We start from the raw sequence: 25,160 nt of genomic DNA on the forward strand, positions 1-25,160 counted from the left end.
TCAGACTCTCTTCAAGGTTGCCATGCAGTGTTCTTCATAATATGCTAATTCTATGCCTTTTTTTACATGTTCTGATGAACAGTGAAATAGTTATGTTGAAACGTGAAGTATCATCCTTGGCATCTGAGTTGATGGCCATTGAAATGATTAAGGGAGTTGATATCACAAAGCTACTGTTTCAGGCTCTCTGCAGACTCGGACAGACTTCTCTGCCTCCATTACACTCAGGTCATGGTTTTCTCCACAACCACAACAGCTTGAGGCTGACTTTTTTTAAAATGAAAGCTGAGACACTGGAGAACAACTGAGAGACTTGTCTTCACCTCTCAGCTACTTCTTTGCATCTTCCCCAGGGTGGTATGCCCCACGCTTTGGGAAATACTGATTTACAGAGGCAGGAGATTGTTTAGGTTTCAGTCTATGTGGATATAAAATGCAATCACACAAAGAGTAAGATTCAAGAGATAATGGATGTTGAGATAACATTGTGGGGGACCAACCCAAGGCCTTGGCATTACTTAAGCCTTATTTTGACTTAAATTGCTAAAATTGCATTTAGTTGGTGCCGAGGCCTTGAGGAGGTCCCCTGCACATGGAGTGAATTTTAATCTTAATTTTTCTACATATATATGTATTTTGTATAGTGCCGAGTGCAATGGGGCAGTCATCCTGATTGGGGCATTTGAATGTTACTATGGTAGATGTAATACGTCGTCACAGAGATTAGTTTAGGGTTTTATTTTTAATCTCTTGAATCATGTGTGGAACATGGATAGTTTCATTTCAAATAGACTAGAGTTTGACTTTTTATATCATCTTTCATATTCTAGACACCCAAAGCTACAAATTGGATACTGTTGTCTAAGTAGTAGCTCTTTTGAGCTCACCTGTACTAGTGTAAATTGAAACATTCTCTTCCTGTTTGACAAAGCTAATGCTGCCTCATGAGAATCTTGAAAAATATCCCATTTAGAAACCTGTCTTTTAGTGTATGCTGTTTTTTGCGTTTCTTCCCCCATTAAAATGTAAACATAGGATTTTTTCATAAAGATGTACCCTTTATACAAAATTCCATCAACTGTAATAGTACAGTAATTAGTGAATGTTGCTAGTGAGCATTCTGTATTGATTTAAAACATTAGCGGAAAATAGTGTAGCTGAGAACTGTGTTACTTCCAGAGTTGGGTGCACATAAGTGTTGGGTGGTGTATTTGTACAGTAATTAATAAGGGCTTTGGGTGGAAATCTGCTCTAAAAATGCAAGTGCTAGGTGAATGATATTTGTTAGCCTATCTACTTTGAGCTTCGGTGCATTCTGGCACTTTTAAGCTAAAAAGAAAAGTGGTCTTGAGGCTAAGCACAGGGCTAGGAGTCAGAGGACCTGGTTCTGTCATGACTGTGCTATACGACCTTGAGCAAGTCCTTTAGTGTGTGTCTGCCTCCAATTCCCAATTGTAAAAAGTGTTATCCCCATTTTACTGCTTCACAAGGGTGTTGGAGGCTCAGGCAGTGGAATGTTTTTGAAGGACTTTGAGATCCTTGGATAAAAAGCTGGTAATGGTAGTATGAATATATATTTAAAGAGCTTTTTATAGAAGTATTTCTAAGTACCTGCTCCTCTTTATTATGCACCTGAAACCTAAATCCTAATCGTGACATCATAATCATCCTTTCAATCAACTGTGATGTCAGAAAGACAGTTTGACTTTAGATGAGAAACATGAGCAGAAACCGTGTGTGTGTGTGTGTGTGTGTGTGTGTAGGTAAGTAAGTAAGTAAGTAAGTAAGTAAGGAGATGGGTTGTCAGTTCTAGAGAATAGTCTACTTTTTATCAACACAACAGGTGCAGTAAGGGAACTGCAGTTTAAAGAACTCATAATACCATTCCAATGTGCCTTATCAATCAATGATCAACCTTCAAAATAATTGCTCTTGAGAAGATAGCAGTCCCTATGGCCCATTTGGTCCTTGGCCTGTCTTCTGAGGCAGAAAAACGGTGCCAGTTAGCATTGGCTCTGGAGGTGGTCTATATATGCAGACCCCTGTCTCAATAGGAACTGAAATTAAAAGCAGAATCTTCAGGGGCCATTTAATAACATTATGGAAATATAGAAAATGCCAGAATAGTAGATTTATGCTTCTAATTGGAATGTTTTTAGAAGTCTTTCATGAGGTTGTAAATAGAGTTTAGCAGTCTGCAGAGGGACAAAGATTATGGGACCATGGCGGGGGATCCACAGTTAAGGTCATGGCAATTTCCATTTTAAACCGTTTTGACCCCAGCCTCTAACTTGCTGTAAAAGCTCTTTTCAGCCTGAAACTACTCACGTGCTGTCTCTATCCACAGAATATAGATGTATAATGTCTGTGTATATAATATATATAAAATACTTAACTCTTTTCTAATAGAGGTGAAGTTTTGAGATAAGGGAGTTTGTGGAACAATAGTGAGCTTAACTTTTCAAAAAGATTTGTAACTTTTCTTTAGAAATGTGTATTTTAAAAAAGCACAGATTTAAAAATCTAAATAGAATTCAGTGAAACTACACCAAGGTATGATGCTACTCACTGAGGTAGGAGTTTGCAGGATTGGATATTTAGAACTTCTGGAAGATCTCTCATATGTTTGACATTTGACATTTAAACACCAACGCACTGCCCCAGTCTAAGTAACATGGAGAATGTCGGAAGAACACGCAAATTCCATAAGATCATTAGCAACAGATGAAAAGAAATACAAGCTCTTTTGACCCTTTGAGCCAAATTTGTCCTAGTGTAAATTCATTAAAATCCAGTGGAGTTACTCCAACTGTTAATTTGGCTCACTAGGAAAAGCTCATTAATTTCTTATGACAAATACCTGTGGTTCATGAAAGCTGTAAGTACAGGTTGCATAGGGTAGACAAGCTCCATGATGGTGGTACTTAAGGCTTGTCTAAACACAACTTGTACTGGTTTAACTAACATCATAACATCATACTTTGAAATTGTGAGTACTGAAAGTAGAACCCTCTTTGACACTAGTACTATATTTGTAACATTAATTAAAAAGTACCTCTTCGCAAATAGTAATAGTTCTTTTTATTAAAGTTTAAAATAACATAAACTGCTGAACATTGTAGATAAATTACTTCAGTGGTCATATAAAATATTTTATTATTTTATAGCTCAGTCTTGGCTTTGGTATGTACTGTAGGAGAGACAGCTTGCTGCCCTTAGGGGGCAGCTCCAGGTCATGAAGTGTGCAGCCGGAGGGCACTTGCATTCCCATGGACGTGTGTCAGAACTATTGATGGCAGTGAAATTACTATCACTGTAGCATTCTAGTATTTTTGTGACGTTCAAGAGGTTGATTGACTACAGTAGTCTGGTGTATACACAAATGGTAGTTTGATATCTCGTAAGATGTTAAAATACAAATGAATTACACGTCCTGTCATGATACTCTCACATTAACAAATAGTAGAAAATGCCTCGAGTCCTAATTTTTTTTTTAACATATTTCAGGAGAGTGTGTTGGAAGTCTCCTCCTCCCGTTTTAGCATGTGAAATCTTTTCAAACTTGCTTTTGCTGCAGTTATCAGTAGCACACAAGTTCTCAAACCAAGGGGAGAGACGGGAGGGGAGGCAATTTTTAACTTTGAAAATTTTACTAGTGGTGATCACTCTGCATGATCTGGTAAGCCGGCATCTCTTGGAGAGAAAATACAACTTAGAAATATTAAGTAACTATATTTAAAAACGAAATGAAATCATCATATATATCACAATATTTTCACTGGCTCTTAAAGTAAATAGGTGGGGGGGGGGGGAAATGGCCCTTCATTAATTCGGTGTATTGAAGGAACAATGGCACTTGGTTTGGACAGGTGGCATGCAGCCTCTCATCTGACTAGAAATGTTTTTTTAACATAACTAGTAACTGCATTCTTTAAAAAAAAAAAAAAGAGCTTTTAAAATAATGTTAAGTTGGTAGCAAAATTATTAGTTGTGATGATCTTCTACAATCAGAAACATGTTCAGGTTCCAGATTTATTCAGTCAACATCTTTTCTATCAAATCAGTTCAGTTTACAAGACACAACAAGATTTCTTTAACTATACTAGTATTGTGAGTTGTGAGTTCAAGATGAAAGTCACACTGTGTCTTTTCTGCTTCCTGCAGTTATTGCCAACTACGAAGATTGTGGGATCTGAGCTTACCGGGCAATTCTTGTTCATATAAGAGGCAGAGTGGAATTACTTTGTTCTCTTTACCTGTAACCTTTGTGGTGATGACACTGGTACTTAATTACTTGGGTTGGGCAGTTAAACTAATGGATATGACTTGAAAACACAGGTATAGGTACGAGGTATGTACAGTACCTAATGTGCTATTTTTAGTTTGTGTTGGATCATATCCTGATCCATTAAAAATAAATTATTTCTTGTACATATCCTAGTTGAGACAACTGTGAGCCAAAATATTCCTACAGCCAGTTTGTATGCCATTTCATTTAAAATCCTCGGCACATAATTTTGGATAATTGAGTTAGTGTATTGGGAAGGTTTCAGAGTAACAGCCGTGTTAGTCTGTATTTGCAAAAAGAATAGGATGCATCCGATGAAGTGAGCAGTAGCTCACGAAAGTTTATGCTCAAATAAATTGGTTAGTCTCTACGGTGCCACAAGTACTCCTATTGTATTGGGAAGGAGTCTTAAAGTGTTTTGAATTTTCAGTGATAGGTAGCACAGCAGACATTATTTCTGTCTTATAATGCACTGGTGTGCTGAGATAGTTATCATTAATATAAATAGCTAAAGGCGAACATCAGCGCTGTAGGGTTCTAGAAAACGTAGCATGAAGTGATAGGATCTGTAAGCTTTCTATTATTAGGTTTGTTATGGGGACATCAGTCTTTCTAGCCTTGAACTACCAACAACCTTTGTCCTTTATGTTACCTTTAGTTAAAAACAAAGAAGAGCATGAATGCTGGCCGATAGCCATGTCTCTCTCTCAGCAAAAAATTCATCTGGGAAAGATAAATGGGATTGTAGATCTGGATTTGTTTCATTATATGAATGATATGTGACATTTTGTGAATTATTTATTGCAGTAAGCATGGCAGAAATGACTAAAGCGTTATTAAATCAAATGAAGGTAAGAATACCATGACTGCAAAGACAGGATTTTCACTGACCTCTGTCGAGGGAATATTATTGCTTTTTAAATCAGATTGTTCTTTTAATTGTTATTTAAAGGGCAAAAAGTGTTCCCAAGATGCTGCATTTGAGCAGTTGCAGGTAATAACTGGATCCATCAATGCATAGCACTGATTGCCTGACATTTTTGTAAGGTGATGGCAGGGTCAGTAACCAATTCGTAGTTGTTTTTGCAAATTCTTTAGAGGTTTCTGTACTTGAGGAATGTTCCTAACACTCCTAGAAAGTACATTTGCATAGACAAAAATTGCAATGTGCTTGAAGTGGGAGGGAGGGGCTTACTGAATTCAAAAGGCCACTATTGAGCAAGAACAATCAACCCAGCTCTTTTTTTCCTCTCTCACTTCTTGCATTGTTTTTTAAACTTTGAAATGAAGAATGCTCCCACCAATAAGGTTAATGATGCTATTGAAGGTCACCGCACAACAATTTAAAATAAATTATTGAAATTCATTTTCACTGTTTTAGAAACATGATTGAATTAGAAATGACACAATACGATCATTTTCTTAATTATTTCTCTCAAGGTGGCGATTTGATTTTTCAGCAGTGCAAATAATTTGTAACAATTTGTGGCATTAATAAAACTGATTAGTATGTGGTGTCTGCAGTTATATTTGACACAACATAAGATGATGTTTCAGTCTCTTTTAATGCATTTATGGAAGATTAAGACCAATAAGTTTATTATTCCTGATAAAATCAAAAATATTTTGCTAAGGGTGGAATGTGTGTGTGTGTGTGTGTGTGTGTGAATATCAAAATCCTTTTAATTGTATTTTAAAGGGACATACCAGCAAATAACAAATCTGTAGTTCTGAGAAATACATTTTTATTTAATGCAGCATGTTAACAGCTATGAAAACTACTACCTCTGTGCATTCAGGAGTCTACACATAAACAGATGTACGGGGACTTAGTAATGCTTGGAGTAGTAAAGAACCATTGGGAGAAGTAAATGTAGACTTGTATGTTCTTAAAAGGAATTTCTATAGTAACGTCATATAATGCCAGAGGTTGGTTAAGTGTTCTCTTGCTTTTTTTTCAATTTGGAAATGCAAAAATGTTGATTTAGAGCTTGTGTAACTTTTAAAATATCATTTGTTCAATTTGCTATGTAAACTAATACTATAGTTCTACTGCATTCCAGATCTTTCATGTGAATTTTTTAACTGTTTCATTGTTATCTTCTAGTAATCATGACACTTAAAAATTCTGTTAGGACCTAATTGTGCAAACATTTAGTACTTCCTACAGTGAGTACTTCCATTTGAAGAAAGGGCTGTGCCTGCAGGATCAGGCCCATAAGTACCCTAAGTAAGCAAGCCTTTTTTAGGTGATGTGATTGTTTGTTTTTAACACATTGAAATCTATTACACAAATTATTTTGAAGTATTTTAATATGTTGATGTTAGCTTGTCATACAGCAAATGAAGAAGAGCAAAAACAGTGAGACCCCCTTAAGTGAATTCCTGATCAGAAAAATGTGCTTTGTTGAAAGACTGACTTCCTAAATTAAAGTTTGTATTTGTCTAATTTATTGCCATAGAATATGTTGATTTAATAGGGACATAGAAATTGCAAGACTGGATCAGATCATTGTGGTCCATTTAGTTCAGTATCCTTTCTCCAACAGAGGCCAGTACCAGCTGCTTCAGAGAAAGGTGCAAGAAACCCCTCTAGTGGACAGTTATGGGGTAACGTGTCCTCAGAGAGAGTTTCCTCCTACCTAATATTTAGAGTTACCTTATGCCCTGAGGCTTGAGGGTCTTTGTCTCTTCCAAAGTTCTCATTTATTTTTGTAGTAGTTATTATTATAGCTTGTGATATTCTTGTTTTCCCTGCAAATGCCCAATCTTTATTTGAATTTTGCTGAGCTCTTAGCCTTAATTATATATACTGGCAATGAGTTCCCACAATCTAGTTGTCTCATGTGGAATAGTAATTTCCTTTTACTAATTTTGAATTTGCCATCTTCAGTTTCATTTAATATCCCCTTACTTATTAAGTTGGAGTAAGCGTGGATGAGAGATGTTGTGGTAGTTGGGCCTACCAATGCTGAGATGGTTCAGTGACTCTGCTGAAATCATGCTTGGTAAAAACAGAACATGTAGAATTGGAAATTAATGAACCAAAATTGGTGTGTTGGATATTAGGCCTAACTGGTGGACAAATAATGATGGAATGGGCTATTCCACCCACCGCTCTCTTTTTGGGTCTTTAAGGAAACTTTGGGGGCAAATACAAAAAGAACAGATCAAGGCTAGTAGAGCAAGCTTCACCATGATGGCTGCCACCCCCACCCTCTTCTGAGACCCCGGACCTTGTTCATCCTAATCCTGAGGGATGTCCTAACTAGATAGGGCCACAGAGAGGGCTCCAGATGACATCGCCACCCCTACCTGCTCCAGCTGAATCCCAAACACCACCTGAGATGAAATGGGGTTGGACTTTAGCAACAGTTCCCTCCCATCTCAACTAACTTCTTCTCTTTTCCCATCTCAGATACCATCGAAGAGACTGTCAAACAAGGGGTTTTTCCTTCTAAAATCTCTCTCCAGCTAATGGGAAAGGGAACAAGGGATGTTGCTAAAATGAAAGCCTCATTCAGTGCTTTACATTTGAAATGCTTTAACTGTTTTTCCTTCTCCGTATCTTTAATAAAAGGTTAAAAACATTTTCAGTGCTGTGTTTGCCATGGTACTAAGCAGGGTGAGATCTGTGTATACCAAACCCCAGACCTTGTTTAACACTGTTTAATGTTAGAAGGTGACTGGGTTATGTTAACACGTTTGGCCCATTTATTCCAGCTAAATTGATACAACTGAGCACAGAATGAGTAGTTGCTCCTGGCTTTCCAACTGATGTGAAGCAACCCTGAGCAAGTTATTTCACCATTTATGCCACTGTTTTCCCCATCTGTAAAAGAAGATGATAAACTATCTTAACTTGATGGTGTTTGGGGCTAACTGAACATTTATAAAACAGTTTGATACTATATGATGAATGATACTGTTGTGGCACAAAGTATATATTTGTGTTAAATGTAAGGTGAGGGAGATGACTACAACATAATATCTATTAGGAAAAATTAACTTCCTATACCAGAGTAAGTGTCTGATAAACCATGAAACTAACATTTAGAAAATAAAATGAAGGCAAATTGTCTTCTGATTTTGAGAAAAGAGGGTTGGAATATCACTTTTTGTGTAAGAGAAGTAACAATAATTTGTATTTATTTTTGCCCTAGCCACGAGCTGATCCCATTCCAATATGTAGTTTTTGTTTGGGGACTAGAGAATCAAATCGTGAAAAAAAACCAGAAGAACTGCTCTCCTGCGCAGACTGTGGCAGCAGTGGTAAGTTGGTTCTACTTGCAAATTGTACAAGAGCCATCTGTAAATCTATCTTTTTGGTCATTGTTCAGCATGTAAATTTCCTGTTACAGTCAAAAATAGTCTTAGGCCAAGTTTTCAAACCATGATAGCTAAAAATTAGATTCTTAAATTCATATTATTCATTTGGGCTTGAATTTCAAAGGAGCTAAATGACTTCAGCTCCCCCTGAAGTCAGTGGGGGCAGCAAGTTTTGAAAATTGGGGCAAAAGCTTTGATTTTAGAAACCTAACTCTGGCATCCATGTTTCAAAATTTTTTCCATCGTCTCGAAGGCTATCAGTCCGATACCTTTTACAAGCACTGAGTTACAGTATTTAAAAGAAGCTGGGGTAGAGGATAAAGAAATTGGATATTATCTATACTGCTGCCGATTTTACATAAAATCCTATTAAGTTTTACAAAAATTATATGGATGAAAATACAAATAGTAATTTTAGTAAATGACTTGAAATATAAGTGCCAGTATACTAGTTTCCCCATGTTTATCCTGGGGGGGGAAACAATTTGTGGACCAATAATGCTTGAAGATTAAAACATTTTTTTAACATTAATTATATAAATACTGTATAGTCATGCATCCCTGCAGACCGGAGGGAGACTTTCAAAAGCACAAGGTCAGTTAGGCATCCAACTTGCATGGAAAGTTGATGTCCTTTGTACCTTTGAAAATCTTCCCCAGATGTTATATGGTTTTAAGAAAAGTTGCTTAAGATGCTCATTCTCTCTCTCCCTCCTCTCAGTGTACAGTAACCCATCTTTCTCTTCTGACCAGCTCCCTGACAGCTTCGTCCTGGTCACCACACTCTCCCGTGCACACTCTCCCATGGCAGTTACTCTTCTTTCAAAGTTTGCGGCAAACTTACATTTGTATTCAACCTCTTAGCATAGAATCTTTCTTAAAATACTGAATTTTCGTGATCTTTGCTTTGTATGTGTGAAATCCAGAGTATGAGTTTAGAAGTACTTTGGCCCAAGTTAACTTAATCTTGTACGATATTGTGATAGTGATAACTTAGTGTTGATAGCAAGTACTTTTTGAGCAGACCCATAAAGGACTTTTAGATAGCTGCTCATTTTCCCAAAGGGCTTTTCCCATAGGGTCTGTTCTGTCACCTCTTGGTTAACATGTGTATGAGGTCATTAATTGAATTAATGAGGTTGGCTGGTCATTGGAGACACAAGTATGCAGATGATACTTAGCTCTTACTCTTCCTTTTGGTCTGGATCGTTCCTTGCTCTGCCGCAGACTTCCTACGTGACCTTGGGCAAGTCACTTATGCCTGGTCTACGCTAGAAAATTAGGTTGGTTTAATTAAATTGGTCAGAAGTCTGAATAACCACACCCTGAGCGCTGTAGTTAAGACAACCTAAGTTCCCATGTGGACAGCACTAGGTTGATGGAGGAATTCTTCCATCAACCTAGCTACCACCTCTTGGGGAGGTGGATTACCTACACTGATAAGCGAATCCTGTCCGTTAGCGCAGATAATATCTACACTGAAGCACTTCAGTGTAGGCAAGCCCTTAATCTCTCTTTGACTTGGTTCCCCATCTGTAAAATGGGGATAATAGCACTTTCTATCTTTATAGGGTGTTGTGAGGATAAATACATTAAAGATTGTGAGGCACTCAAATTACCACAGTAATGTGAGCCACAGATGGGCTCATATAAGTACCTGGATAAAACAGGACAGCATAGACTAGAATGTGGACTTCTATAACTAAAAAAAGAAAAACTTTCATTTATGCAGGATAAAGTTTTGCCATTATCCATTTCTGAATTGATTTGTGTCCCTTTGTGATAGACTTCCATAAGCATGTATCCTAATGTATTTACACTGTAAAGTAAAGCAAATTGCTAGATTTTCAATAGAAAGTTAGAAGATGTTTCCTTTAACTCTTTTATTTGTGACTTACCAAATTCTCTGTGCTTTCTGTCAATCCCAAATCTAATATTCTTTAGAAAAGAACTGGATTGATACTTAGTTTGTTAGAGTGGCTTTTTTGCAAACATGGTTTGCATTAGTCAGGATGTAATAAATATTGGCTATTCTTCCAATATAAAACAATCTCTGGCAGTTCTAAGGAGCATTAGAATTGGAAGCCTTGACTTTCATGGATCAGCTTCCATTTGAATTAACACTGATACATTCTCTCTGCCTCATTAAGACTAAATTATCTTTAATTAGTTTCTAAGATGTATTAGATATACACATTGAAATGCTGAGACTGCCAATCAGATCGCAAGATGGCTAAAGTTTAGTTACTGATGATTTATTAAAATAAAAACCAATCTCAGAGCACCATATAAACAGAAAAATTTGACTGTGTTGAGGTTTGTTGTAATTGGACTTGTGATTTGCACATTGCAGCGCACCTACAAGCAGGTTCCTCTGTACCGGGGTAAAAGAAACTATAGGAATAATCTGCATTGTTGCTGGACAGAGCAAGTCTATCTGTGGAACTGGGATTCAGGGGTTAAACTGCAATGCCCATAATCAGTGCATGTTTTTCTATGCTCTCCTGTATTCTTTGTTTCAGTCACATGTGCCGTTTCATACAGGGGTTCTCTGACTCCAGCAAGAACAGAGGGAAACTTTAGGTATGCATGGGAGGGAGAAGACCCCTAAAAGAAAGGGGAACTGGCCCTGGGGTTTGTTGGGAACCAGGCTTCATCTCCATTTCCCAATCGTGTAGGGCCTGGGTGCACTAAGGCAGCATATTCTCCCTCTGAAGTGACTGTAATCCTCTATCATGAGGAGGGTTCTTTCACCACTGATACAAAGAGGCCATTCAGAGTTGAAATCTGGGGGAGCTCTGTCCTGCTCACTGCTGGCCTTCTCCAACAGTGTACATATAGAACTAGCTAGGGCGGGGTGGGCAAACTATGGCCTGGGGGCTGCATCCGGCCCTCCAGATGTTTTAATCTGGCCCTTGAGTTCCCACTGGGGAGCAGGGTCTGGGGCTTGCCCCACTCTGCATGGCTCCCGGAAGCAGCAGAATGTCCCCCCTCCGGCTCCTACGTGTAGGGGGAGCCAAGGGGCTTCGCACTCTGCCTTCACCCCAAGCACCTGCAGACAGGGCAGCGTGCAGAGCCGCCTGGCTGCACCTCCATGTAGGAGCCGGAGGGAGGACATGCTGCTGCTTCTGGGAGCTGCTTGAGGTAAGCGCTGCCCAGAACCTGCACCCCGAACCCCTCTCGCGCCCCAACCCTCTGCCTCAGCCCTGATCCCTCTCCTACTCTCTGAACCCCTTGGTCCCAGCCCAGAGCACACTTCTGCACCCCCAACTCCTATCTCCAGCCCCACCCCAGGGCTCGCACCCCAGCTGGAGCCCTCACCCCACCTGCACCCCAGCCCGGAGCCCCCTCCCGCACCCTGAACTCCTCATTTCTGGCCCCACCCCAGAGCCTGCACCCCCAGCTGGAGCCCGCACTCCAACCCCCAATTTCGTGAGCATTCATGGTCTGCCATACAATTTCCATTCTCAGATGTGGCCCTCGGGCCAAAAAGTTTGCCCACTAGGGCATCTAGTCACCCTGCTCCTGGCCTTGCTGATGCTGCTGTGCACTGTAACGATGATATTGTTCAGCTTTGGCAGTTTCCTGATAGCCCTTTGATCCTCATTCTGGCTTCCTCTCACCTGTGTAGAGGAAGCATGATATTGCTTTCGGTCCCCACTGCACAGCTGAGAGGTGAAAGGTGCCAAAGAGCTTTGGAGAGTTGAGCTAGTGTCATGCAGACTCATTTTTAATCAGTCAGTGTAGGACATGTTTGGAAAGAGGACAGAAGGAGATAGTTATGTTGGAGGTAAGAAAAAAGGGGAAGAGAAGATGGATGGAGATTTAGGCAGCAGGGGAGAGTGGGATCTAGCTAATGTGTACAAATCTAGGTTAGACTGAAAAGGCAAAGGGCAAAGAGTCAGAGGCATGGGAGCATGGGGAGGAGGACAGAAGAACAAACCAAGAACAGCAGGGGACAGGGCAGAGAGAGAGAGAGAGGAGAAAGGGAATTGGGATTTGCAGGGCATGGGACAGATAACTTCAGTTTAGAGAATGGGGATTGGAGCCAAAAGTAAGGGGATAGGGAGGGCTGCCTCCCACTCTCTGTTCATTTACTGACCCATGTCCCATTTTTTTTATTCCAAAATACTGGGAGAGGGTGGTTGGTTTGGAAGGAGGAACGAACAACTAAGATACCTTCAGCTATTAAAATATTTTTACTTGCATCCTGACTGTTACAGGTGTCCTGATCCTTTCTGCTTAAAAAATAAGGGCACTCTTGTGAATAATTCTCTTCCACGTAGAAGACCATTGGAAGCAAGTGATATGTCTGAATTGCGTAGCATAACAGGAATGGTGGAAATAGAAGACCACAAAATCTTGGAAACCCAGGATATTAGCATTTCTGGATTAGCAGGATAATAATTGCTTGTCTGTTGCATAATGCTTATTTGCATAGTTCTTTAAAAACGATAACTGATTTGTCACAAAATCACTCAATGGTAAACATAAGTCTGTCAAATTTACAGATGAGGACACTGAGGCAGATAGGTTGAGACAGTTGCCATAGATGATAGAGGCAGAGCCTAAATTAGAATTTGAAAATCTGCTCTCAACTAAAATAAAAACTTCTGCCTAATGAATCTTCTACTCCAGCACCTGATAGTCTAAAACTGGGTTTCTCCCACTGCATTGCTACTTTGGAGCAAAGCTGCTTGAAGGATTATGGAGGGGTGAGGTCTTCCCTGAGATAGTCATGTCCCTGCCTGTTGACGGGTTTTAGAGATAGGACAAAGATAGGAAATTCTTTTATGCTTTATCCCATCTAGCTTTTTTGTGATGGTTTAGCTCAGGGGTCTCAAACTCAGTTTACCTTAGGGCCAGTACCAGTCCTCCAATCGTCCCAGCAGGCCAATAATGTAACTCATGCCACCCAGAACCCACCCCCAAAAACTCCGTCTCCCCCTCCACCTGCCTAAGGTTCTGGGAGGGAATTTGGGCTCGGGAGGTGGTCTGGGGTAGGGGATTGGGGTGCAGGCTCTGGGATGGAGTTTGAGTGCTGGGTTCAGGCTCTGGACTGGGGCAGGGGCTGGGGGAGGCGGTGGGGTTGCAGTCTCTGGGAGGGAGTTTGGGGGCTGGGGTGTGTGGGGAGGGAGTTTGGGGGCTGGGAGTGTGGGGGAGGGTGCAGGCTCTGGGAGAGAGTTTGGGGCCAGGAGGGGGTATGTGGGAAGGGGATGGGGGTTCAGGCTCTGCAAGCGGGTCAGGGGGTGCAAAGCTTACCTGGGGCTCCAAGGCGGGGCAGGCCGGGGGGCCTCCGCGTGCTGCTGCCCCCAGGCACTGCCCCCACAGCTTCCCATTGGCTACAGGGGAGCTCGGGGCGGGGGCAGCACGCAAAGGCACAGCCCAGCCCTGGGGCCCCAGGGAGGGGCCGGCAGACACGTGGAGCGAACAGGCAGATGCCACTCAGCTCCTCTGTGCTACCAGGGTCCTGGGCCATTTTAAATCACCCGGGGGGAGGGGAGTGCCCGGGGGCGGCAGGTGGGGCCAAGGGAGAGACCAGCCCCAAAACTGCTGGAGCCCTGCAGGCCACATTGGGGAGGTTTGCGGGCTGCAGATGGCCCGTGGGCCGCGAGTTTGAGACCCCTGGTTTAGTTCATCTTCCAGTAAATAGATTTACAGCAGTTTAACTTGGAGGAGGAGAGAGTTTGGATCACATGGCTAGGCTCTCCTCTGAGAGTGCACTGATAGATATGTACAAGAGCATTCCTTGTGGCTATGACAATGCACCTGTCTAAAAATAGTGATGAGTTAGTATGGCTCCAAAGCTTCTTACCATCCTGACAATTTGTAGTCTGATGGCCTTGATTATCAATGTGGGTACAGAATTGGCAAATTCTTCTTCCTTTAAAGATTTGCCCTTTCCTATCAATATAACGTCTGCCTTGTCAGAATTAAGGGTGATTACTAGTGATGTCATTGGCAATAATTGTTCAACTGATCCTGAAGAAACATACCACTGCATTTGCTAAGGTTCCTGATAATTTGCATTCTTTGAAGGAAGAATTGACTATCTTAACCAGGAGAACTGTGTCTCCTCACCAAATTTCACTCTCATGAAAGAGGGGGGTCCATTTCAGAGGAGGTCAGGGGTCAGATACACCTTATTTCTGGTTGAAGCCAAAGATTTTTTTTTTTAAGTTTTTTACTTATAAATATCTTATTACATTTTTTATTTTACTGTTGCCATAAAATGTGTGTGTTGTAGGACAGTGTAAGTAGTAATATAACTAAAATGAAAGGAATATATTTGTATAGTTAATTGAATATATTTTATTAGATTTTCCATTGTGCATACTTTAAAAATACTGTAATCTAGTTCTAAAATTTAGAAATGTATTGATGCTATTATATTAAATTCTTTAATAAGTTATGGTTCACTCTGGCTACTATGAAAAGGATTAATTCAAGTGTATGAAAAGAATCTTTTTCAGAGTCAGTGATAGTTTAATATGCTGTGGAGACAGCCTGGACAAGACATCATTCAGTTTCAGGTGCTTATAGACTTATTGACACATTATGATTACAGTAAATGCAAACTTTCCAGCTCTCCCCACACTAAAGCATTCTGAGCAGCTATTTCATGTCCTGTTCAGAGGAGGAAAAATAAGTTGAATAATATAAAGTTCTGAGAATGGTTGACATTGGCAGGGTTCCAGTGACGGAAAGTGCAGTGGTGTCGTAGCTGTTGTAGGACACAGGAGTTGGAGCTCTATGAAACCTCAGCACATTTTAAATACTCTGTTTTGCAGGGCATCCATCATGTTTGAAATTTTGTCCTGAGTTAACAACAAACGTAAAGGCCTTAAGATGGCAGTGTATCGAATGCAAGACATGCAGTGCATGTAGAATCCAAGGCAAAAATGCAGTAAGTTAATATTTTAATAGTACAGTGTCTTTTGAGTTCGTGTTTGCATATTCACTCATATTCTGTGGGCTAGTCCCTTCAACTTTACAATTTCAGGCTACTTTAAAAAGAGTAAAAATATAAGCTTCTATATAATGTAATAAGCTCTATAATCACTGTTTTCAGTTTCTTTTTTTCTCTTACTGTCAGGTTTAAAAATACAAAAAGTATTGATGCAGAATCTCTAGTAACTTTGTATTAAGCCTTTTTTTCAATTTCAGGATAACATGCTCTTCTGCGATTCTTGTGATAGAGGGTTCCACATGGAATGCTGTGACCCACCACTTTCCCGAATGCCTAAAGGTGATACTGAAAACCTTTCTTGTACTAATGTATTAATTAGACCGGATGTTCAAGTGCCAAGTTAGACTTTCAGCATTTATAGATTGCTTAGCGGTATGGTCCTGAACATGAAAAGCAAAGCCTCTTGAGCTTGACTGCTCCTAAGATTCCTTCCTGCAAAGTGAAAGACATTCCTATTGATTAATTTTATAACATGAGTTGAGTCACTGAACTAATTATTCAGAGTGAAGCTGTTGGGGAAGGCCATAGCTGACAGCATATGGGATATACATGCTGGACATATCAGGGCACATGGAGAGAGCCTCCTTTGTGTCTTCCAGAGGATATCATTGTAAAAAGCCATTTGACAGTCATGTGGTCAGAGTTCCTCTCTTCTCTCAAAGGATCTCTTTCTCCATCTAGGATTATATGTACCGTATGTCATATCTCATTTTGTTGTATCACTGCTGATCACTGGTTTTTCTTATATTTCATTATAAAAATTGCTCCAGATACAAAGTTTTTGTAGCACCCTTTTTCTTAAATAATCAGTATTTTTGTATTCATTTGCCCATCTTTAACATTGGACAAGTAAGGTTAGGTGGTTGTTAGCATAGCTGAGTCACCATATCTTTGAAATTACAGCTAGATATGATCTGGCCTTTTTTTTTCAAGAGCCATTGATGTAGATGGGTTTGTAGAGCCTCCTTATATTTTCTAAAATGTATAAGCTGGTTAACATTTTGGAGGGGAGTTTGGAGAATGCTGAAAATAGATGTGAACATGGCAAAATTATATGTTTATCAGTGTTATAAAGTTTGGCCCCACCTACACTGGGAACAAAAGCATCCACTACTATACAACCTTCTGTAAACATAATTACTGTTGACAAGGTTCTAAAACAATTTGCCTTACCAAACAATGCTAAAAGAAACCATGCTGTAAGTCTGCTGCCACTGTCAGTGACATGGTTTAGCCTCCTCCAGAAAATTTTTGGGACAGTGATTAGGAAAATCCTGCTACTGTTAATTGTTTCTAAGCTGTATCCCCTACCTAGGCTTGACCAGTTGTGAACAACTAAGTTTTTCACTATCTACTAGTGCTTGCATCATCTGGCAAAACCATGTTACCTGAAATGGCTTTCAAGAACTATTTCAGGATCTTGGAATAGAACTGTACGGAAAAGGTCTAAAGGGCCCATAGGAAATGAGGAGTGGGGAATTTTTCAGCACTGCAGCCAGTATAAAGTATACTGAGCATATCTAGAACCTGGAAGCTCCAACTGAACACACATGTTCTGAAAAGAGCGAAATACTTTCAGAGAAGGAAGTGGGACTGGTGGGAATCAGTGGCCATTCTTCAACAAAAAAACTTTAAAAACAGACTTCAACAAGAAACTGCAGAACTGGAATTAATTTGAAAACTTGATACCATCAAATTAGGCCTGAAAAATTAGGCCTGAATAAAGACTGGGAGTGGCTGGGTCACTACAAAAAGTAATTTTTCCTTCTGTTGATACTCATACCTTCTTGTCAACTGTTGGGAATGGGCCACATCCACCCTCATTAGCACTACAAAAAGTAATTTTCCCTCTGATATTCACCCCTTCGTATCAACTGTTGGGAATAGGCTACATCCACCCTGTTTGAATTGGCCTAGTTAGCACTGACCCCCCACTTGGTAAGAGAACTCCCATCTTTTCATGTTCTGTAATACGTATACCTACCTACTGCATTTTTCACTCCATGCATCTGATGAAGTGGGTTTTAGCCCATGAAAGCATATGCTCAGATAAATTTGTTAGTCTCTAAGGTGCCACAAGGACTCCTCGTTGAGTCAGCAGGACGTTAAATTTTGTCCATGCTGACAGCAGAACCCTACTAGTTAAAGTGTTTGCAAATAGTTGTCGTCTTGTGTGATTTTCACAGATAGATACAATTGTAGCCATCACAGTTTCAGTTACCATTGTGAACAACCCCCCACTCTGTCCTCGCGACAATCGTGCAGTATCTTAAGCCTGTTGCAAATTTCTGTGGCTTTCAAATACACTTTTAAGTTGGTTTAATAATGTGGAGCATAGATATACAGCCATATTACAGCTATTTTGATCACAGCTTTTTGAAAATGGTTCCAAGTGCAATAGCCAGCCTGAGTGTTGATTTAGCAGGCTGATCTATCTACACTGCAAAATATAACGAGTTGGGGGATCTTGTTAAAACATAGCAGTCCCCCTGACAGGGTTAAAATACTGTTCATCTTTCATCATGGATGGAACTAAAACATGTTTTAACCGTGCTGACCCCTTGAACCTTAGCAGGGCTTCAGTACGATACAGAGCATGATTTTGTGCTTTCTACACTGTAAGACCAAAAAATTGTGCAGACACACTACCATGCTGTAACCCATTTCATCCAACGTAGGTTTTACAATGTAGATGGGATTTCAAGGAGGCAGAGTGTAGTGGAGCTTTCCCTCTAGATCAGGACAACTCACCACACATTGGTATGCTTGGTGCCCAGGAAACTCTTAGTGTCCCCAAGGCAGATTGTAACATAAGCTTGATAAGTGTTGAATTAAGGTATCTTGTTGTGTGAAAGCCATACCAAGATTCTACTATGCTAGCACAACAGAGCTTTTGTTATGCTCTCAGCAGAGGGGTTTGTATGGTAAGAAGCCTAATGATTGTGTTCGCTAGTGTTCTTCCTCAGCCTCCTATTGACTGGTCCAGGAAACCTAAATGAGGGTAATTAACAATATGAAACTGAGAGAACATAGACGCTGAAGATACAGTAAAACTCTTCACATATATCACTTTGTTTTCAATTGAAAGCTTGGTCTGGTACTTCCTGGATGGGGAGAGGTCTGTCTGGCAGTAGAAAGAGGAGACATGTTAGAATCCTTTTGCTAGTGCCACTCCCCCGTGATCCTTGTTGCTATAGGAAGGGCAAAGCTATCCTTCTGAACTATAGAGAGAGTTTCTCTTCCCTTCCCCCAACCATCCTTTTTGCTGAAGTAGAATTTGTTAGAATAATGCACCTGAGGTGTAGCTTTCTATACTTTGGGTACAAACTGGACACACACTACATGCATGTACAGTTAAAACAATTGTTTTTTCTTAATCAATGCAGGGATGTGGATTTGCCAGGTCTGCAGACCAAAGAAGAAGGGAAGAAAGTTACTTCACGAGAAAGCTGCGCAAATAAGACGACGATATGCAAAACCTATTGGACGACCTAAAAATAAACTAAAGCAACGAATGTTGTAGGTTCCCTTTTTCCAATTGATTATAGTGTTCTTGAAAATGTAATACAATGAGATTTTAGGTGACAGTTTATTTAAAATTACACTACTGCTTTTGCTGAGTACTGCAGCCTGAAAAAAAATCACATGATGAGCAGCACCTATTATGCATAATGTTCAATGTAATGGAAAATAATTAAGTACAGTAGATATTTCTGAGTCTTCTGATGGCAGCAAAAAGTTATCCTAAAAGTTTGCATCACTTTAAAAAAAATCACTATTGGATCTAGGGAAGGAATTAAACTTAAATTCATATGTGAACAGTGTCATTTCCCAAATCCAAATGGTACCAACAGTCCTCAATAATAAATAGCCATATGATTGATTACTTTAAAAAAAACAACTGTCATATCCGGGTTATCTGCACAATCCATATCAAATGGATGATATACACCGATAAAGTGAAAAATGTAATTCACCTCACCCCAAAAGACGTCTTGCAAGGTTTCCTCCAATTGATTTGTCGCCTATTCAGGAGACTGTTCTGTGCTGAGTATTTATTTGCAAGAATATGCTATTTCAGAAATGCTGCTCGCCACCTCCTAAAATTGGTACACATTCCCTCTTAATGTATATAAAATCCCTGCCTACAACACAAGCTCCATAATGAGTCAGTGCTCATTTCAAGGCCCAGAGGTATCCATGAGACTGAGCTATTGAGTCCAGAGTTACTTTGGAAAAATAACCTTTTTGACCTTTGCTGTTGCTAAGTAATGCCAGTCAGGAGGGGAGCGGGCTGCAGTTCCTCATGCTTCTCTCCAGCCCATGGGTATTAATGTCTGAGAGAAGAGGGTACTGTAGCACCTTTGGCACCCCGCTTCCCAGTGAACGTTTATGTAACTGAACACAGACTTCTTGGACATCTTAAAGCTGGAGGGAGGGCTGTTGTGGGTGGGGGAGCTACCTTCTTTGTCCTTCTCACCATCTTTTCATGCTCACACACAAGAGAAAGCAGAGTAAAGAAAGGAACATCGATAGCATGGACTAAAAAGACAACCTAAAAAAAAAAAAAGGGCAAGATTTAAAGCCATCTCATTGATTCATTTCATCAACTTTTCACTAAGCACATCTGTGGTGATCACTCATACATTTCTTGTTGCAAGAGTGAGGTTCAGTGATGTATGCACACCATTGATTGCCGCCTCTTGACACTATAGTATCAGCTTGCAAGGTCTAGAGCACATAAATTACTTTTTGCTTATCTAATAATGACAGTTACTATTTGGGAATCAAGTGCAAATGTTAAAAAGTAGATGGATTTGTAACATCCTTTGTGGGACCCCAGTGACCGTCCATCCCACATTGTGGTGTTAGAAGGAGAAGATGACTGTGCAAACACTGCTGCATAGTTAGAGTGAACAGATCTCCTGGTTGTCCAGGATTGTTCTGGTTTTTTGGCAATTGTATCAGTAGGTTTTAGGACTGAGTCCTAGTTTCATTATCTTCAGCAGATCTGGGATGATATTCACTCGGTTGACACCTTCATTTCACAATGAAGTTCCTCTGCCATCCCCTTTCTCCACTTCTTTATTGCTGTACTACTGTGGTTCAGGTTGTACCCTGGATATCCCCACTACTATGGCAAAATCAAAGAGAGAGGTGACCGTCAGAGAGGCAGGTGATGAGTTGGTAACACATTGGGCCCAGCAGAGAAGCTGTCATAAACATACAGCTAAGGGTAGCATAAAATCCCTCTTTACCCTGTAAAGGATTAAGAAGCTTAGATAACCTGGTTGGCACCTGACCAAAAGGACCAATAAGGGGAGAAGATACTTTCAAATCTGCCGGGAAAGGTTTTTTGTCTGTGTCTCTCGGAGCCAGCCAGGAAACAGGGCAGGGAAAAATACATCTCCCTGAGCTATGTCTGAACTAAGCATCTAGTATTGCAGAAATAGTAAGTAATAGGAAAGAAATGCGTTAGGTTATCTTTTGTTTTAGCTTGTGAATTTTCCCTGTGCTAAGAGGTTTATCCCTGTTTTTGTAACTTTAAGTTTTGCCTAGAGGGGAATCCTCTGTGTTTTTGAGTCTCTTGTTATTCTGTAAAGTACTTACCATCCTGATTTTACAGAGGTGATTCTTTTACCTTTTCTTTAATTAAAGTTCTGTTTCTTTTAAGAACCTGACTGATTTCTCTATTATCCTAAGACCCAGTGGTTTGGGGTCAGTGATCACTTTGTAATAATTGGTTAGGATATTATTCTCAAGCCTCCCCAGGAAAGGGGGTGTAAGGGCTTGGGGGAATATTTTGGGGGAATAGGAACTCCAAGTGGTCCTGTCCCTCATTCTTTGTTAAATCACTTGATGGTGGCAGCGTACCGTCCAAGGGCAAAGAGTTTGTGCCTTGGGGAAGTTTTAACCTAAGCTGGTAGAAATAAGCTTAGGGGGTCTTTCATGCAGGTCCCCACATCTGCACCCTAGAGTTCAGAGTGGGGAGGGAACCCTGACAGAAGCTGAGTGAAACTTTTGCATTAATGTTGAATGTGAGGAATGGGTTATTTGAATCTGCAAAGCAAGATGAGAAGGATAGTAGCATGTCACCGTCCAACACATGTTCCTACCTTTGCCCCTGCATGTGCCCCTCAGTGCTTTCCTCCAGTGCTATTCATTTGTACTTGAATGGCTCTCATCACTGTACTGTAGGGGAGCTTCACAATCATTAATGAACTCTACTACTTGACCCAGTCCTATGGCCCCTATCAAATTTTTCTCTACACACCTAAAACCATCCTAAGGTTTCTTCACTCCACATTGTGAAAAATTTACTATTCACTGCCTAAAAACTTGGTTAATGCAGAGTTAAGGTTGACTGGCAGCATCTTATACTTCTCTAGAATGTCAGAGGCACCTATACTTAAAGCTCTGAATGACTAACAAAGAGTTACAGTAAAACAAACTTAAACCTTTGACAACTGGGATATATATTGTTAGAGGAAGTCTGCCACAAAACCTTAACCCTGCCCCCTTACATCACTGTGAGAAAGCAGAGGACTGTACCCTTTCTGAGCAGCTGGAGGACAGCGTGAAAAGTGCACAAGAGTAATGTGATGGAAACTATTAGGTCGAGTGTAGGTCAGGCTTAGTAAACACAAATTAGTTAAGCATGACCTACATTCAACCACCTCACTTACTCTTGACAAACCACCAAAGAGTTGCCAGATTCTAACACCTATTCATCCTTGTCCTAGGCAATGCCTGTGACACATCACCTTTACCTAGCCCTGACTGAGACTGGCAGTGCACTATGATGTGTGCCACCAAGCTGCTAGACCTCCCTAGAGCGGTAGAGCAGGACAGAGAGGGTGCATGGCACTTGGTGAAAGCCAGTGCAGATAATGTGGAGTTCTAATGGGCACTAAGAATATGCAAGACAGTGTTAGAAATGGATGAAGCGCTCTTATATTCACCTGTCTTATTGCCATGCACAGTGGAATGTCAGTATTTGGAGGTGACAGTAGCAGCTGTTACAGCAGTCTTAAGAGCTGAAGAAGAGCTCTGTGTAGCTCAAAAGCTTGTCTCTCTCACCAGCAGAAGTTGGTCCAATAAAAGATATTACCTTACCCATCTTGTCTCTCTAATACCCGGGACTGACATGGACACAACAACATTGCAAACTAAAACTCTCTATAGACATTTTAACAACTTTTGTTGGCTCAGACCTCCTGTGTATCACAGAGAGAGAGAGAGAGTCCTGATTCCTCTAGCATCAGCTGCACTTCTCCTCAAATGGCTGTGAGAGCTGTGGTGACTTGCTGCAACTAACCTCTGGATCAATATGCTATGAGCCTAGCCCAGTGTCAGTAAGAAAATGTGAAGAGCAGTAACGATGTAGCATTGAGTTGGACAAAATTGAGCGCAGATTTTATTAGAGGTACATCAGGTTTTGATTTGTTCCAGTGCCTATTGCCAATTGCAGGAGGGCAGCGGTAAGGGAGTCATCACCTTAGACTTAAGTATAGGTGTATTTGATGTTCTGGAAGGGTCTGAGGCACTACTGGCGACCTTAACTCTGCATTAACCAAGTTTTTGGGCAGTGAATTTCCCTTTGTTTTCGAAGAAGTGTTGGTAATGAAGGGGGCATCAAGGGGCACCTGTGTGGAGAAAAGTGAGGGATTTTCCAGCTCCGCCCTGGCTCTGGCTTCTCCATGTCCCTGAAGAATGAAGGTATTAACCAAGGGACTGTGAGAAGCACACCAGCAAGGGAGTAGGGACGGGAAACCCTAGACTCTCTACTTCACTTTGGGGATAAGTACAAGGGTAGGAGTTTATTTAAAAAAAAAAAAAAAAAAAAGGTTAAAAAAAAGTAAGAACTATCTCAGCCTCTCACTGTAGTAGTGCTGCTGCCCCATTATTCTCCTCACTACCTAGTCCCTAGAGAGAACTTTGGGCCAAGTTTGGGATGCTGAAATCTGATCACCCAAGTAGGGTGCATGTTGCGGCATGGCGGGGGATGGCACCTAAGGGCCTTGATTTCACTTCCACTAAAACAAAGTGGAAACATTGAGAATGACATGTGGTTCCACTGTTACCTTTAACTATTTGGGTCATTGCACCACAACCATATAATAAATACTACATTTAAAAATGGGCAAGTCCTCTGAAAGAGCTTGCATGATGGTTTTGACTATAAAAATCTCATTCCCCACTTGTGTCTGAGGATTCTTGGGTAAGAATAAATTATTGATTTGTAGGATTTGTGCAAGAATAAATTATTTCCCCGTTTTCTCAATTGTATCTATGTATTTCTGTCATTAAAACTCAAGAGTGTATGGTTTCCCATTGAACAATATTCCTTAAAAATGGGATTATATCTTAATTTACAAGGATGGGTAAGAAGACTAGAGAAGAATAATTCCCTAGATGGAATCTACTGCAGAAATAATCCCACTTTAAAAGCAGTATGAGGGTATGAGAGGTAGTGAATCTAGCCATCTTTCATATGGTGCTGGACCTTAATGCGTATAAAGTTGCTTAGCCCTTTTGATATAGTGTATGGGATCTTATCCCGTACTAGTGGAATAGCACTGCTTAAAAGGACCTCTGTATGGAACCCTGAACAGACAAGTTACTGCAGGAGATTAAATAACACCAGGTGCTTGTTAACTTCTGGGCACGTATGGTTATTGGCACATCTGGTACTGACAATATGTGTTGTAGCTAGAAATATGAACTTCTGGCATCAACAGATTCAGAAGACTTTAGAGAAAAAGATAGTATTTTTAAACAAGATTGGGAATTTTAAGAGCTCTTCAGCTACCCAAATTCAATGGTGTGTGAGAGAGAAGCAGCGGCCAGTTTTAAGGCTGGTGGGCTCTTGGAGTTCAGGTACCAGATGGTAGCCCCAGGCTGTTCCATCTCTAACTAAAAGTAATCTGTTGGAATTAATTGTTTCAGCTTCACAATTAAGAAGACAAAAATCTGTGGAAGGAAACCTTCCTCTGCAAAATACACAAATGTTTTAAATAAATGTAAGGATGCATTTGTGGGAGAGGAGAGGGAGTGGAATAATTTGATGTAATTATGCAGCTTTGTTTGGATTTGCAGTATAACACTTCCTGATGACATGTATTTCTTTACTATGAATAAGCTCAGCTGTTCAGTTTGTATTACTTCAACAAAATACCATTCTTCAGTATTCCCTTCAGTGTTCTGTCGTCTCATTCGGTCATTAGCCATCAGCTAAATCAGCATTTTTTAATGTAAGCTTTGGTCTGGAGCATGTCCTCTGATCATTCTTAGTAAACTTTACCACTTCTCCTCAAGCTCTTCCATGTCATGCCTAACCCAGTTACGACTTTTCTTTGATCATTATTTTATTTATGCTTTTGCTGTTTCCCTCTATTTTTTGCTTTAACTACACTTTTATTTTTTTAAATAGAGTGGTCGCTTTGTTAGCTGTCTGGGTAGTGCTGTGCATAAACTACCTCATTCCGCCTTTAGAGCTTCATTTTTTTTTAAAGGGATATTTTTATGGTCTTTTATAAAAAAAAAATACTAATTTCATCAGTGTAATCTAAT

General features: G+C 40.3%; 1 protein-coding gene across 4 annotated transcripts in view; it reads left to right on the forward strand.

Moving 5' to 3' along the window:
- KAT6B (lysine acetyltransferase 6B) overlaps nt 1-25,160 on the forward strand; it is a 177,445-nt gene that overhangs the window by 91,218 nt on the left and 61,067 nt on the right. For all 4 annotated transcript variants that reach the window (XM_074958639.1, XM_074958638.1, XM_074958641.1 and 1 more), the window contains exons 3-6: nt 8,452-8,560; nt 15,409-15,524; nt 15,785-15,866; nt 18,974-19,106. In XM_074958639.1, coding sequence (XP_074814740.1) covers nt 8,452-8,560; nt 15,409-15,524; nt 15,785-15,866; nt 18,974-19,106 — 440 coding nt within the window. The remainder of the gene's footprint in view (nt 1-8,451; nt 8,561-15,408; nt 15,525-15,784; nt 15,867-18,973; nt 19,107-25,160) is intronic.

The sequence above is a fragment of the Natator depressus genome, chromosome 7 (assembly GCF_965152275.1).
Source record: "Natator depressus isolate rNatDep1 chromosome 7, rNatDep2.hap1, whole genome shotgun sequence".
In the NCBI taxonomy this organism is placed as follows: Eukaryota; Metazoa; Chordata; order Testudines; family Cheloniidae; genus Natator; species Natator depressus.